Raw genomic sequence first — 15063 nt, forward strand, 5'->3', positions numbered from 1 at the left:
CATGCAAATAATACCCAAAAAGAGTTTTTCAAGATAATTATTTCCTCTTGTAGGTTAGCATACCTTTTGTAAAGAAATATGCTCTGGTACCATCTCCTCGAACATAAAAATTTTCAGATAAACAATGCCCTAAAAAAAAAAAAAAAGAAAGAAAAGAAACACTTGGCATTTCTTAAAAAACAAAAACCCCAAACAACCTGACATGAAATAGATAAACAGAACATTCTTTAAAACACATAAAAATAACCCCAAACTGAATATATCATTACCCTTTTTAAAACGAAGCTGGGTATTATCGTATCTCCCATAGTCCCGAAATAACAGCATTCCCCCAGGCTTCAGTAACTTCGACAGCCGGTTGACAACACCTTGCATCCTTTGAAAACAAAGCAAGATACCCTGTTTGTGGAAATCTTCTGCCAGATTTAACCTTCTTAAAAACAAAGTCAGAGAAGCTCAATAATGCCAAAGAAATTTAAATCATCAGTGTAAAGGCAACAAAAACAAACATATTGTGTAAAGAAGGAATTAAAAAAAAAAAAAAAGAGCCAGGTGTGGTGACACATGCCTAGGGGATCAGGAGGCTGAGGCAGGAGGACTCCCAAGTTCAAAGCCAGCCTCAGTATTGGTGAGGCACTAAGTAACTCAGTGATACCCTGTCTCTAAATGAAATATAAAATAGGATTGGGGATGTGTGCTCAGTGGTTGAGTGTCCCTGAGTTCAATCCCTGGTACCCTTCGCCTCCCCCAAAAAAGCCATTGACTTGCTAAATGACCAGATTCAAAAGCCCTACAGTTTCAAGAAATCACCCAAATGATCCTTCATACAGTTTGATATATGATGCCGAAAGCTGAACTGCAAAACCATTACATGTCTCTTAATATATAAGCAAAGCAAGGTTGTTCTGAGGGAGACAAAAAGTGAAGATACTTCATTTTCCTTGCAAAATAAAAACTACGCCAGTCATTCCAAATTGTACATTATCCAAACAGGGATTATCTTTCCCCAAAATTAGTACATTCTTTTGATTAATTTTTTGTTCACAGGTACTCTCATTCACTTCATGAAGGAGGGGTAATTTTTCTCTTCTTCTATCCTATCTATGTGGGCATTAAATTCTACATCCTCTCTCTTGTGCTTTTTCTTTTTTTTAATGACATCTTTGTTGTTTTCTCTATTTTTTCCCCCATTGGAACTCCCTTAGTACAGACCCCTCACTTCCTAACATGCTTTTTATTCTCCCATCAATTCTTTCTGCACATTATCAGTGAATTATTCTGCTTAAAATGGTGGTTTTGACCATCAATCTCCTTGTTTACAAATTTTTGTAATTTTTAACCCATAGGGCAAATTTTTATTTCTTAGCAGAGTTCTTAAGATCTCTTACTAATGACTCCAATGAATCCCTCCAACATCCTTTCTACTATTCCCAATCTGAAGCCCCTCCTCTAGCCACACTGTTACATGCTTGGTTCTGAGCACCTATTCCTTATTGAAACTATTGCTTATATGGTTTTCTCTCAAAAAAAAAAAAAAAAATCTCTTCTCCTTAATCCCTATTTAAATTTTATTCACACCTCAATTCCTACCTCAATACTGGAAAGCCTTATGCTTTCTTCCTTTTATTCTACTCCTATGACTTGCAGTCAAATATGACTCCTTATAATTGCTTAACTTTGTGTTTGGGGTTACTTGTTCATTGTGCATGTGTTGTTATGCGCCAGGGATGGCAGATTCAGATCTCATGTCAATATTGAGTGAGTGGCATTAGTTGCCTATGGAGTTCTGTTCAGGACTCACAGAGCCCACTGGGAATGACAATCAAAGTACAAAACTGATTATCAATGTCTGCCATGGGCAGAGAATGGTAAATGGAAGCCTGTGTTGTCCTTGTCGTCTCTGCTTTATCCAAGCTACTTAAAGCTGCTGAGGTTTTCTACTTTGAAAACGAGGAGTTTAGATTTGTTAATATGTAAATTACTTCCAATTACTTTAATATGTAAATTAAAACACTGTTCAGTGGAAAAGAGGGGTGTAAGCCATATTATATCATGTTATGAAGGAAGTAGATGATGAGAAAATGAAAGCTACTATGAAAACAAGAAAAATATGACAGAGATTGTAGATTAGGTGAAAAGTCCTTTTAAAAAATGGGAACGTAAGTACACGAAATGGAAAAAGAAATATATTTTTTCCTTGTTTATTATAAATCATTTTCATATTGTGCTTATATCCTTGGGCTTTGTCAATGAAAGAAAACCATACCTAACCCTTAAAATATTCACTTTCAGGATAAATGTTTTATGTATATAGCAAAAGTTCTGTAATTGTTAGTAAAACAAAGATGAAACTAAAATGCAAAAAAATAAAAACCATGGACTTCAAAATACACAGCCAGCTCCGTCTGCACATCCTTTCCTCCAACTATCCTCTAATGTCTGGGCTTGTGGATAAAGGTAAGGAGCAGGGCGCTGTTCTTCTTGAGCATCCTGGTTTTGGGTCAGACTGCAGTTCCAGAGCTGCTTCCTGAGAACCGCAGATGGGACCAGGCTGGAGAAGAGGTGAACAAGACAAAAACGGGACAAAGCCCCTTTTCTTTCTTTTTCCTGCTTGGGCTGACTCTGCTATCTTCTCCTCTGCTGGAGGGAGATGATAAGAGGGAAGGATGGGACAGGACAAGGAAAAGAAGAGATTTAAAACATGAGTATTTGTAGACTATCTACTCTATGCTTGGATCTACAGGAAGTATCTTATACTTTCATTTCAATAACCAGGACAACTAGCTTTTTTTCCCCCCTGTAGCATCCTACATTTTTTTTTTTTTCATTTCAGCTGGAACCTCCAGACTCAGGGTCTAGCTGAACTGCTGGCTATTTATTTGTGTCTGGATTTTCCAAGCTGCCAAGCTACTCTTCTAGAACTTTCCTAGGGGCAAATCCATGATTATGATCCTAAATGATTCTAAAGATACTGCCTTGCCTTTTCACTTACCATTGTCCCCCTTTTAATAAATTTACTTTGATTTGATTTGATTTATTTTGAGACACAGTCTTACTATGTTGCCAAGGCTATTCTTGAATTCCTGGATCAAGTATTTCTTCCACCTCAGCCTCCCACATAACTGGGACTACAGGTATGTGCCATCACACTCAGCTCATCCACTTAATTTTTAGATCATTTCCATGTAGGTTAGAAAGTGGTACTGACATGATATATCTGAATTTATTTTCTTAAAAAAACAAAATGAAATACTGTACTATAAAAACAATCATTCCTAAGACATCTACTTCCCCTTTTCTTTAACTTTCAATTCAAATAATGAGAAAATACATGATCTAAACTAATTTCAAATAGTTTTTATGTAGTCTTATTTTGAATTTATACATTTCCTGTTATGGGTACCAAATAGGAAATATTATTTTTTACCCACCTACACCATCCTTTTAACTATTCATATAAAGAAACAAAAAACATAGATGACATTTTCTACTAGTTCCTGAACAATGCCAATAGATTAACAGATTAGCAGAAATGAAATAGGGTATAGAAACTGAGGAAAAGTTAGCTTCATGGAACCAGGTACATATATCAGGTAGAATCTTCTTTCAGATTTATTTGGAAATCTAATTCTTATTCCAAAATAATCAAAGTGCTTATCTCTGGGAAGTAAAACAACTTTAAAGCATCCTAGTGATCTCATAATTGCAAAGAAAGAAGCACGCAGTAACTCAGATTCTTTGGGAGAGGGTCACAGTCATCAAACATAAAGTGCTTGATCTGGTGATCTGGGCCTGTATCTCTTACCAGGATACTGCAAAAAAAACAGTTTTAAGAAACCTTGTAAAAGAACAAGTCCTGCCACCTGTCACACATATGCTTTAATACACAGAAGGTGGCACAATTTTAAAAGAGGTGATCATTATAATTGGTAGTAATATTCTCTTTATGTTTCCAGAGAAAAGCTGCATTTACAGCTTTAAAATATTGTGCAAACATAAAAATCTCAGTCATAAATATTTAGGGGGCTGGGGATATAGCTCAGTGGTAGAGTGCTTGCCTAGCATGCGCAAGGCCCTGGGTTCGATCCCTAGCACTGTGGAAAAAACAAACAAAAACAAAACAACTTTATCTATATTTATATATGCATATATAGTTGAATAATGGCACTGGGCCCACCTTAAATCATAAAGGTCTACGGATAATCCAACAAATTGCTATGACCTCTAATTTCTTAGTGGGCTTCTTTAACAAAAGTTCAAAAGCCCATCAACAGACCTGTGTTAAGCCAAACAGATCCACAGCACACCTCTTCACGAACATTTAGGGAGATGCTAAATCAAAGATGTTTGTTTCTGATCACCAAGTACAATTTCCCTCTTGGGAGTCTATTAGGCTGTTCTGAATTTGTAATTTCCTTGAAGCACTGTCACTTTTAATAGGTATGTGTCTTGCCAGAATATGTTCACTTCATTCTGACAGTGACAGAAAGCTCGCTAATGAAGTAGTTTGACCAGTTTCTTTCTTAAAGTCTGAAAAAAGAAAAAACTGCATTTAAAAGGCTGAATATTATACATAATGTAGTTCACTAAATGATAAACTCAAGAATTGTCATTTTTGCTTTGATAGTTTCAAAAACCACTAGTGATAAAGAAGCTTTACACATTTGCTTTGCCCTTTCGTCTTCATTTACCTGTCAGGATGAATAGAAGAGAGCACAAAGACAAGGAGAATGACATCCAGGATCCCATCTGGAAAAGGGTAGGGTAAGCCATCATTGCACACATCATGAACAAAGGCAGAACACTGGGCTGCTCTGTAGGATGAGTGTGACTGTCATGATAAAGGAATAAAAAGAAAAAAAAAAAAAGGAGTTAGCTGATTTTTAAAAAATAAAAAGGTCAAATTTTTACTTTTTCTCCCAAGAGTCTTCTCTCTGTAAATATGAATACACTTTATTGCCAGTTCATTTTCCTATTAGCTTAGTTCAGGCTGACCTAAAAAATTAAGTCTAGTACCTAGATCTAATAACAAATATTTTTCGTAATCCCTCTTTGAATTTAGGAGTAGGGCAGGTCTTATGAGTCAGTAGGCAGTTGTTAGAGGACTAGCCTGTGTTGTTTAGAGGCACTAAGATGTTCCTCAACTCTCCTACTGCTTTTTCCATATCTCTTTTGGCTTAAAATACAAATATCCTATAGCACATAATCAAAATTAGATAATGGTAATGGTTGCACATTTCTAAATACACTAAAAACCATTGAATTGTATACTTCAAAATGGGATAGTATGTGAACTATATTTCAATAAAGCTATAATTAAAAAAAACTGCATTAGTCACACACACACACACACACACACACACAATTTGTCTACAGAAATATCACCAGAAGTAAATACATGAACACATCATGTTGATTCACCCTAGGAAGTGTGATTACTGGTGTATTTATTTCTTTTCCATTAGGCGTTTTTTTTTTTTTTAAGATTTTTTTAAAGATGGACACAATATCTTATCTTTATTTTTATGTGTTGCTGAGGATCGAACCCAGTGTCTCACATAACAGCCCCTGTTTTTTATTTTTTTACTATGGAAAATGTTTGCAATGAATAAGAATTACTCTTATTATCAGAAATCTAATTTTTACTTAATTTTCTTTTTTTCTGCAGTACTGAGGATTGAACCCAGGACCTCATGCTTGCTAGGCAAGTGGTGTGCCACCTAGCTACAATATTTAATTTTTTGAGACAAGGTTGCTTAAGCTAGCTTCAAATTTGTGATTCTCCTGTCTGAGCATCCAGAGTAGCTAGGATTATATGTGCCACTGCACTTGGCTTTTACTTACTTTTTTTTTTTATTGGTTGTTCAAAACATTACAAAGCTCTTGACATATCATATTTCATACATTAGATTCAAGTTGGTTATGAACTCCCAATTTTACCCCAAATACAGATTGCAGAATCACATCGGTTACACATCCACATTTTTACATAATGCCTTATTAGTAACTGTTGTATTCTGCTACCTTTCCTATCCTCTACTATCCCCCCTCCCCTCCCCTCCCATCTTCTCTCTCTACCCCATCTACTGTAATTCATTTCTCTCCTTGTTTATTTTCCCATTCCCCTCTTATATGTAATTTTGTATAACAATGAGGGTCTCCCTCCATTACCATGCAATTTCCCTTTTCTCTCCCTTTCCCTCCCACCTCATGTATCTGTTTAATGTTAATCTTTTCTTCCTGCTCTTCCTCCCTGCTCTGTTCTTAGTTGCTCTCATTATATCAAAGAAGACATTTGGTATTTGTTTTTTAGGGATTGGCTAGCTTCACTAAGCATAATCTGCTCTAGTGCCATCCATTTCCCTGCAAATTCCATGATTTTGTCATTTTTTAGTGCTGAAAGTTTTACTCAACTATGTGTTTATTGTACATTTTTGTTAGTAAAATTTCCTTTCCTTTTTGTTAAAATTGTCTCTTCATTCTAAGGTAGTGCTCACTACCATTCAGGGATTTGTGCAATATCTTAGGTTTTCCACTGTTTTTCTTATAGTCTAGGACAGTCTGGATTTGCATTAAACGCCTTCTCAGATATTTTTCTAAAGTTTTAATTCAATGAATGTCTACTGTGCCAGACTATGTGGAGGCTTTAGAGACAGATATGAATAAGATTTAACAGAAAATTTCAATTTTGGGGGTGGGAACTTGTTTACCCATATGAGAATTTTAACTAATTTTAACTGATCTCCTTTGAACTTAAACAAGTTGTTTGGAGTACAGTCACACTCATAGACATGAATTTTGTAGGTCACTACCATTTTGGTCATCTCTGTGTGCTGTTGGCTTTTCTAGGTCTACCAGTTAAATCTATCTTAAATTTAAGACAAGTTTGGGGCTGGGATTGTGGCTCAATGGTAGAGCGCTTGCCTAGCATGTGTGAGGCCCTGGGTTCTATCCTCAGCACCACATAAAAGAAATAATAAATTTTAAAAAAAGTTATTAAAAAATTTAAGACAAGTTCTATTGCTTTAGGATAATTAATATCTTAGGCAGTCGATGACATGATTCTCAGAAGTCATAAAAATTCAGTTAAAATGGTTACAGATAATATTTGATTTAGAAAAATTTCAAAAGAATTCCTCAAAAGCAAATAAATTTGACCTTATTAAATGGACTCCTTAAAGAAAATATAAAGTGTACCTTTACAAGCTCTACAGCTCCAGAGGCAAAATCACAACAATAAAGAAAGGATTCTGGGGTGTTCCTATGAAAAAGGAAGAAGTATTTAAATCTAGAGTCCAAACATGGTCAGGCTAGAAGAAAGCAAACTATAGATTTGATGTATTGGTAACTACTTCTTTAATAGAATTTTGGATGACACTTGGCGTGTCATTTCTCTTTTTTGAATATCACTTCCTGTACTGATTGAGACTTATTAATTACAGGGTAACTTTCAAGCTCCTGTTCCAGTTTTAAGGCCCCCCCATTAGTTGGGCCTATTTGCTTTATAAAAAATCTTAACTCATTTCAATTGTCTTCTTTTGGATCTAAATACATTTTGTTTGACTTTAATTTTAAATATAGTAGCAATGACTGGTTAATCATGGGCAGGAATGTACTATGAAGTTTGTGGGCCAGTACCCTTCCTGATCAGCCTCTGCAGGCTGGTATCAAATAATTCTTGAGTCATGTTATACAGAAACATGTCTGAATCACAGAAAGAGGTCACCATGTCTTTAAAGAGTAATTTTAAGTATGGTCCTGGCAGTCATCATACTCCCACATGGGAAATCTCCAAGGCCAACATCCAACATTGCTCCACCTTCCTCCTTTCCCGCCCCCAGCATGTACTGTAGTTCCTTAGCTTGGCCAGTCCTACCCTTTTCCAAGGACTCCCAGACTCTTCCTTCATTCCTTTTCCTTTCTGTATTACTCATTTGTCTCTTGGGCTTCTCACAGAAGCTCGAATGGGCAGAAACACATATGAACATTTATTTTATTTTAGACAGGGCCTCACTATGTTGCCTATGTTGGCCTTGAAACCTGGGCTCAAGCGATCCTCTTTAGCCTCCCAAGGAGCTGGTACTACAGGAATGTGCCATTGCACTGACCCACATACTTTTTTAATAGTATATATATATATATATATATATATATATATATATATATATATATATATATATAAACTTTTAAAAAAGAATAAAATGCTAACATAGTAATTCTTAGTTGTGTTTCTAAGTTATTGCCAAACATTTATTGAGCATCATATATGTACCAAGCATTAGAATACAAAGTAATAAATAAAATTGTCCAATACAATTGTAAGAGTATGGTTCTTGGAGCCAAATAGACCTATGTTGAAATCCTAGATTTGATAATTATTAACTCTGTGAGTTTGATCCACGACTTAGTTGCAACTGTTTATAATATATAAATAAATTCCATTTTTTTGCAGGGGAATGTTTATCTGTATAAAAATCTTAACTAATTGGTTTCTTCGGAACCTAAATCCATTCTGTTTGGCCTTACTTTGAAATATAGTAACAATGGCTGGTTAATCATGGGTAGGAATGGACTGTGGATTTTGTGGGCCAGTACCCTTCCTGATCATTGTCTGCAGGCTGGTATCAAATAGTTCTTGAGTCATGTTGTACAGAACCATGTCTGAATCACAGAAAGAGGTCACCATATCATTCAACAATAATTTTAAGTATGGTCCTGGCTCTTGTGCACTTGATGGTCTAGCTGGGATATGCAGAGAGGGCCAGCACCATAAGTCTTAAAAGTTCTGAAGGGGGATGATAGCATTGCTAAGTAAGGAGAAGAAGCAACGGTATGACAGTTTAGAGGTGGAAATCACATGTCAGGAATTAGAAGCAGAGCTGATCCTGGAGAGCCCAAGCTGGTATGTGGCAAGACATAAAGGCAGGCCTGGAAGCACAAAATTAGAACCTCTAATTTGATTCAAGAGGCAATTCATAAGCACAAATATGAATTTAGCAAAATCTCACCCAGGCTCAGGTTATACTCTTAAATGCTACTCACTGATGAATACTATGTTCACATATAATTCATTTATTCTAGGAATAAATCAATTAAAAATCAATTAAAAATCAATTAAATAAATCAATTTAAAATCTGTCTAAGTTGAAGTATAATAAATAAGACTTGGTTTTGAAAAGTTAACTGGTACTGAACCAAATGTAAAACCTGAACTGCTTGATATTTTTTCATCCATCTCATCAATATACTTCATTCCACCATTTACCCCTGTTGCTTCCTGTGAAATACATATGTGATTTGTAATTTTCTAGGTGGTCACATGTGTTTGAAATGGTCTCAATTACCACTCAGATGCAAATTGCACATGTGGTATAATGGCTAAGGATGAGGATTATGGAACCAGACAGCTGAAGGTTTGAGTCTTGATTCTACCATTTAATTGTGTGACCAAGGGATAGTTAGTGACTTAAGGGATAATTGTATGACTGAGGATGTGACTTAAATTTGCAGTAGCTCTGTCCCCTCATCTTTAAAAGAGAGATAAATATGTCATCTAAAGTGGTTATGAGGACTGAATGAACTCACATAGTAAAGTTTCTGGAAAGGTACCTGACTCAGAGTAAGCACCCAATAAATGTTAGTCATTATTATATTGTTGTTGCTAATATTACTACTTCCACTATTATTAAAGGATATCTGCCTTGGCCTTTCAGGAACTAAAAAACTAACATGGTCCTCTAAAAACTTCAAAATAACTAAAAATGCTTTTTTGAACCCTGGTTTACTTATCTTATTAATAAAAGTTCTGCAATCTACCTTTGAATATTTACTGAATACCCACAAGATATAGAACAGTCTAGGAACTAAAAGAAAGCATGTGCCACTTGCACATATCCTACCAGGACGGCAGCATGACCTCTGAGACAGAATTCCCACTACATCAGCAGCCCAAGTTGAAGTCTTGTGACCACCCAATGACTTTCTGTAAAATCAGTTGACTGCCCTGGCCCTTATCCAAGCAAGCAGGTGCAAATATCACTACTACTACCACACCACCAAGCATTCTCTTGGCAGGGGGTTTAAGAATCAAATGATCCTTGGAGAATGACCTAACCTCCAATTCCAGAGGTCTAATTATGGTAAGGTATTCTGAAAGGGTAAAATATTAATCCTATACTCTCCAAAAGTGACGAATATAATTTCTTAGTTGATTTGGGGGGATGACTAAGTCCATCTTTTGGAAAATTAGTCACTGGTTGTCTTTTAAAGATGAATGAATTATCTCAAGTTATTGAGCTACCATGATTTCTAAAACATATGAAGAAAGAAAGACACAGCCAGGAAGCAAAGAGTCAGAAGTGAGGGGAAAAGAACTTGTAATTATTAGCTGGAGGGAGAAGTACAGAGGGAAAAATGCAACTAACAAGTAGGGAATCATTACAACTAACACATGGGGAATTGGAGATTGAGCAGTCGATACACACTGAGCTCTATATTATACTGTGGGACAACCTGGAAAATCATATTGGGACAAAATATGCTCTTTACCCCAAGAAATATAAAAAGAGTAGCTGGAGAGATAAGGAATAAAGAAATGAGATGACAAATAATACCTTGAGAACAGCCATAAAATAAAATGCAATCTAATTGCCAATAAAGTGTATTTAAGTGTATTAAAAGTTCAGATATTATTGGGGTGAATCAGATATTATTGGGGTGAAGGAACCTGGCAATGTTTCAGCCCCGAAACTGGAAAATTGAAAACAGAATACGAAAAAAAAAAAAAAAGGTAAAAAAATTCCAAAAAAAAAAAAAAAAAAAAAGAAAGGCCATTCAAAACTGTAAATTTACCAGATTCACCTGTGCCTGGCCACTTTAACTAGTCATGAATTAGATAATACTAGGGAATTACTATTCATTATGTTTGGTTTATAGAAGTGTTGGAGAATGCTCTGATTTTTTTGGTGACACACCTGAATAATCAACATAAAGTGTCATGATGTTGGCATTATGTTAATAATTATTGAACGAGGTAGTGGGTTTATGGAAATTCACGGTCCTTGTCTTTGATTTTCCAGTGCTTTTACATTTTCATAATAGAAAGTTTAAAAGATCACATTGTTAAATTAAAAATTATGCACAATAAATGAAAATTCTATCAGTGGTTATGTTAGGATGATGGGTGATTTCCATCCCCTTTCCTCTAATGGAAATGTACTCTAATGTGCTTATGGCTGGTTTTATAGAGAAAAAATTATGTGAAAACTATTGTATAAACTTTGAAAAAAACACAACTTGACAAAGCAGCATAGTAAAAGATGTATGGTGAGTTTTATAAGGTATATATTCTTCTTTATGGAAATACTAACACACAGAGGTGAGATGGTGAACAAGGGAGAAGGTAAGGAGAATATCACTGTCTCCATCAGCTGCTCTTCTTTTTTAAGATTTATGATTAGTTGCTTCCACTTCCAAACAATCTCAAGCCTAGACACAATGATCTGATGTGCAAAAGTCTTATATAGGGTGTTGCTTCAGAAAATACGACAAAATAAAATGAGGACTAAGGTGTAAACTTTAAACTCAATTTTCTATGTGTAAAATGACATCTAAGTATCCAGGAGGAACAAGCTATCTCTGAAGTTGAACAATTCATAACTTGTTAAAAAAAAACACACACACACACTCAAAAAAAAAACAAAAACAAAAACAAAAAACTCTTGCTCTTTTCTTGTCTTCTTATCCTCATAAACGCAGGCTTCAAACACATGGTGGACAACCTGTGTCTGTGAAATACCATTTTCAGAGTAATTCCAACTTCATGTAAATTATTCACTGAGATTTCTTTTGGAAGATGTTTTAGTTATTGTTTATGTGGGAATTAAGAACATCACTGGCATATACATGACAACATTTTTTCAAAATTTCTCAACATCTCATAAATATGCAAACTTCTGTAGGAGAAAACTCTAAATAAAACTCACTGCAAGGTGTTCAGTATTGGAAAAACACTATTTCCAGCACCACAGCCAACCTAAAATGAAGAGAATAAACAAATACCATGAATGCATTACATTTTCCTCACAATGTCAGATTTTCTGTTTTTTTAAAAACAAGAAGTTTACTAGATCTCTGGGTATGGTAGGGCTTTCTATATTCAAAAACAATGAAATAAATCACAAGAATAACACTGAAAATTTGACTATGAAAATATTTTAAATTTGTATACACCAAACCCCAAAATAAACCACATTAAAACTTTTGCAATAAAAATGATAAAGGCTAGGGCTAATTAAACCTATACCCAAAGACATTCTGCTACAGAAAACAATTTAAATGTCCAGTAGTATAGAAATAGATATGTAAAAATTATAGTTTTCCACATAGTAAAATAATTTGCATTGAGGAAAATGTTTACAGAGAACTTTTAAAGATAGGTAAAACTGCTTATGTTAAACAAAAACAAAGCAGAACCCCAAAATGTGTGTACAATATAAGCAAAAGGAGAAAAAAATCAATAAAATTTTAACAGTGTTTAAATCCTTTGGGGACTATAGATAACTTTATTTCTCTTATCTGCTTTTTAGCAAATTCTCTGTAATCAACATGTATTACCCTTTTAATCAGAAAGACAGGTCTTAGTTTTAAAAAATAGAAAACAAAGGTCTACACTAGATAGAGCATATTACATATTTCACTTATTTCTATTTCACCTAAAGAGGTAACAACAGAGAGAGTAAATATGAAGACCAAAACGTTATAAATAGGTAAAACTGCTCTCACGGTAGAAATGAAAACAGTCAAATTTTTTTAAAAAAGGGGGTAATAGAAATGAAACTGAAAGTCACAAAAAAACTTGACTGATTAAAGACGTGAGTCCCTTAAGTATTATTTATGCATAAAAGTACACTGAGCACTTAGATTTGATCATTTTCCACCTAAAACATCTGGAACATTAATAAAACATATAAAACATGCATTTGAAAATGTTGTCACTTCCTATTATTGTCCCTTAAGTATAGTACCTCTAGTATTCTGAAATTGGCCCTGCTACCAGGAAACAATTCAGTCTTCAGGGGTCCTTTTCCAAGTTTTTTAGGGTCTAGGTTGGAAAAATCAGATCCTGCTTTGCTTGGGCCATCTGATGAGCCAGAACTTTTCTTAAAATGTTTTTTTTCTTCTTGTATTCTTGAGAAACAATTTGTGGCATTAGGTTTTATATGATCCCATGATGATTCTCTTGAATTCTCTTTAGTTTTTAGATCAATTGGAAGAATTTCAGGAAATTCCCTTAATAGCCAATTACGATTCTTGAAAAACTTATTCTTATGAATCTTGTAAAATACATCCCAGTATTTACTAGCTTCACTTTCATACTTATCTAAAAGACAGGAAAAAAGAAAGTTATTTAACTATGAATCATATTTACTGTTAGCTACTGCTTTGGTGACTATTTTTAATAAATATTGTTAAAAATATACATTGTCAATAATTACATTTATGATTGAATATCTTTAGTCTTATAATAATTTTATTTATCTGATAAAAAGTTAAAATTAGAGGTTTGCTTACTTCTCTTCAAATTATCAATAAGTGAATTATTTAGTTCTACCCCCATAATTCTGCTTTTATCTTTAACAGTATGGCCATTTTTTATGAGGAGTATAATCATTGAGAATTACTTTCTATAGTCTAATATTGGAATCTTAACAATCACATATTTTACTAATAATCTTTGTGGATTTTTATTATCTTACAGAAAGGATACCTTGTTTTATAAGTTTCCATTTGACAAATGTGAAAATTCATGATCAAAACAGAAATTGCATAATTCAAATGATAAATCAGGTATGGTAGTACATGCTTGTAATCCCTGCAACTGGGGAGGCTGAGGCAAGAGGATGGCAAATTCAAGGCCAGCCTCTGCAACTTTCAAGGCCCTAAGCAACCTAGCAAGACCCTCTCTCAAAAAAAAGAAAAAAAAAAAAATACAAAGGGGCCGTGGGGCCAGGGTTAGGTCAAATGTCTCAAAGCTTCAGGCAATTCTTAGCCTCCTGATTCTTCCAATATGTACCTTACATTAAAATTTACTCCCAATCTTATTCATCCAACAAACATTTCTTGACTCCTATGAGATAACAGGCTAATCCCCAGGCTTAATCCATGAATTAAGAATTATTTTCAGGGTAGCTCAGTGGCAGAGCACTTGCCTAGTATGTGTGGGGCACTGAGTTCGATCCTCAGCACCACATTAAAAAAATAAATAAATAAACAAAATAAAGGCATTCTGTCCATACACAACTACAAAAAATAAAACAAAATTAAAAAAATAATTGCTTTCACCCAATATAGACACATAACATTTTAAAAGTGGATGCAGATGATACAAAAGCTTTTTAATGGATATGGAGTATTTCCAAGATTTAGTTTTGGTGGGGAAAAGCAAGTTGTAAAATATCATATATATTATGCAACCATTCATTAAAGAGAGAGAGAAAGAGAGAGAGAGAGGCAAAGGAGGAGGAAAAATAAATGTGCGTGTACACACAGAACCATTCATGTGTGTGTATATACACACTTACTTGTATAGGTACCAAATACCTCTGGAAGGGTAAGCACATATTAGTAACCTTGGATCTCTCTCAGGATATGAATGGAGGAGCTAGGGATCATGATGTGGAGAATTTTCATTTGAATTTGATCCATGTGAATTTCCTAATTAAAAAAATAAATTAAAACTAAAACTAAAAGATTCATATTCTTCATCATTATAAAGAAGCCCCTGTTCTCAGAACAAGCAGTTGCCTATGGTCAGGCTCATCATTGTTATATAGCCCTGTCCTGAAGCTTACAGTTTTCCTTTTCTTTCTTTTTTTATCTTTATGGCCTCCCACTATAGATCTCCACCCATCTAACCACAAGACTTCCTTCTCATCAAGACAATTGTATCCAGCAGCAGCAACACTGCTATGAAGTCAAGAACTCCAATTTGTACTTAAGATCTGAGAAATGAAAGTGAATCTTTATAACAAAAGAATTATGGGATGTTAAGTCCAAAACATG

The 15063-nt window shown here is 34.6% G+C and overlaps 1 protein-coding gene across 2 annotated transcripts in view; it reads right to left on the minus strand.

Annotated features, from left to right (window-relative positions):
* The window catches only part of Mettl8 (methyltransferase 8, tRNA N3-cytidine), a 94468-nt gene that overhangs the window by 3915 nt on the left and 75490 nt on the right, over positions 1 to 15063 (minus strand). Inside the window, exons 4-9 of one of the 2 annotated variants that reach the window (XM_046447549.2) lie at positions 13026 to 13381; positions 11985 to 12034; positions 7198 to 7261; positions 4692 to 4831; positions 270 to 376; positions 64 to 129 (exon numbers count right to left, since the gene is read on the minus strand). In XM_046447549.2, the coding sequence (XP_046303505.1) occupies positions 64 to 129; positions 270 to 376; positions 4692 to 4831; positions 7198 to 7261; positions 11985 to 12034; positions 13026 to 13381 (783 nt within the window). Of the gene's footprint in view, positions 1 to 63; positions 130 to 268; positions 377 to 4276; positions 4531 to 4691; positions 4832 to 7197; positions 7262 to 11984; positions 12035 to 13025; positions 13382 to 15063 lie in introns of those variants that run through there. The other variant, XR_006852293.2, reaches the window with a different exon arrangement.

Source organism: Marmota monax, unplaced genomic scaffold (assembly GCF_021218885.2).
Source record: "Marmota monax isolate L192 unplaced genomic scaffold, Marmota_monax_Labrador192_F-V1.1 WCK01_AAM20220418_F8-fsc00007, whole genome shotgun sequence".
Taxonomy (NCBI): Eukaryota; Metazoa; Chordata; class Mammalia; order Rodentia; family Sciuridae; genus Marmota; species Marmota monax.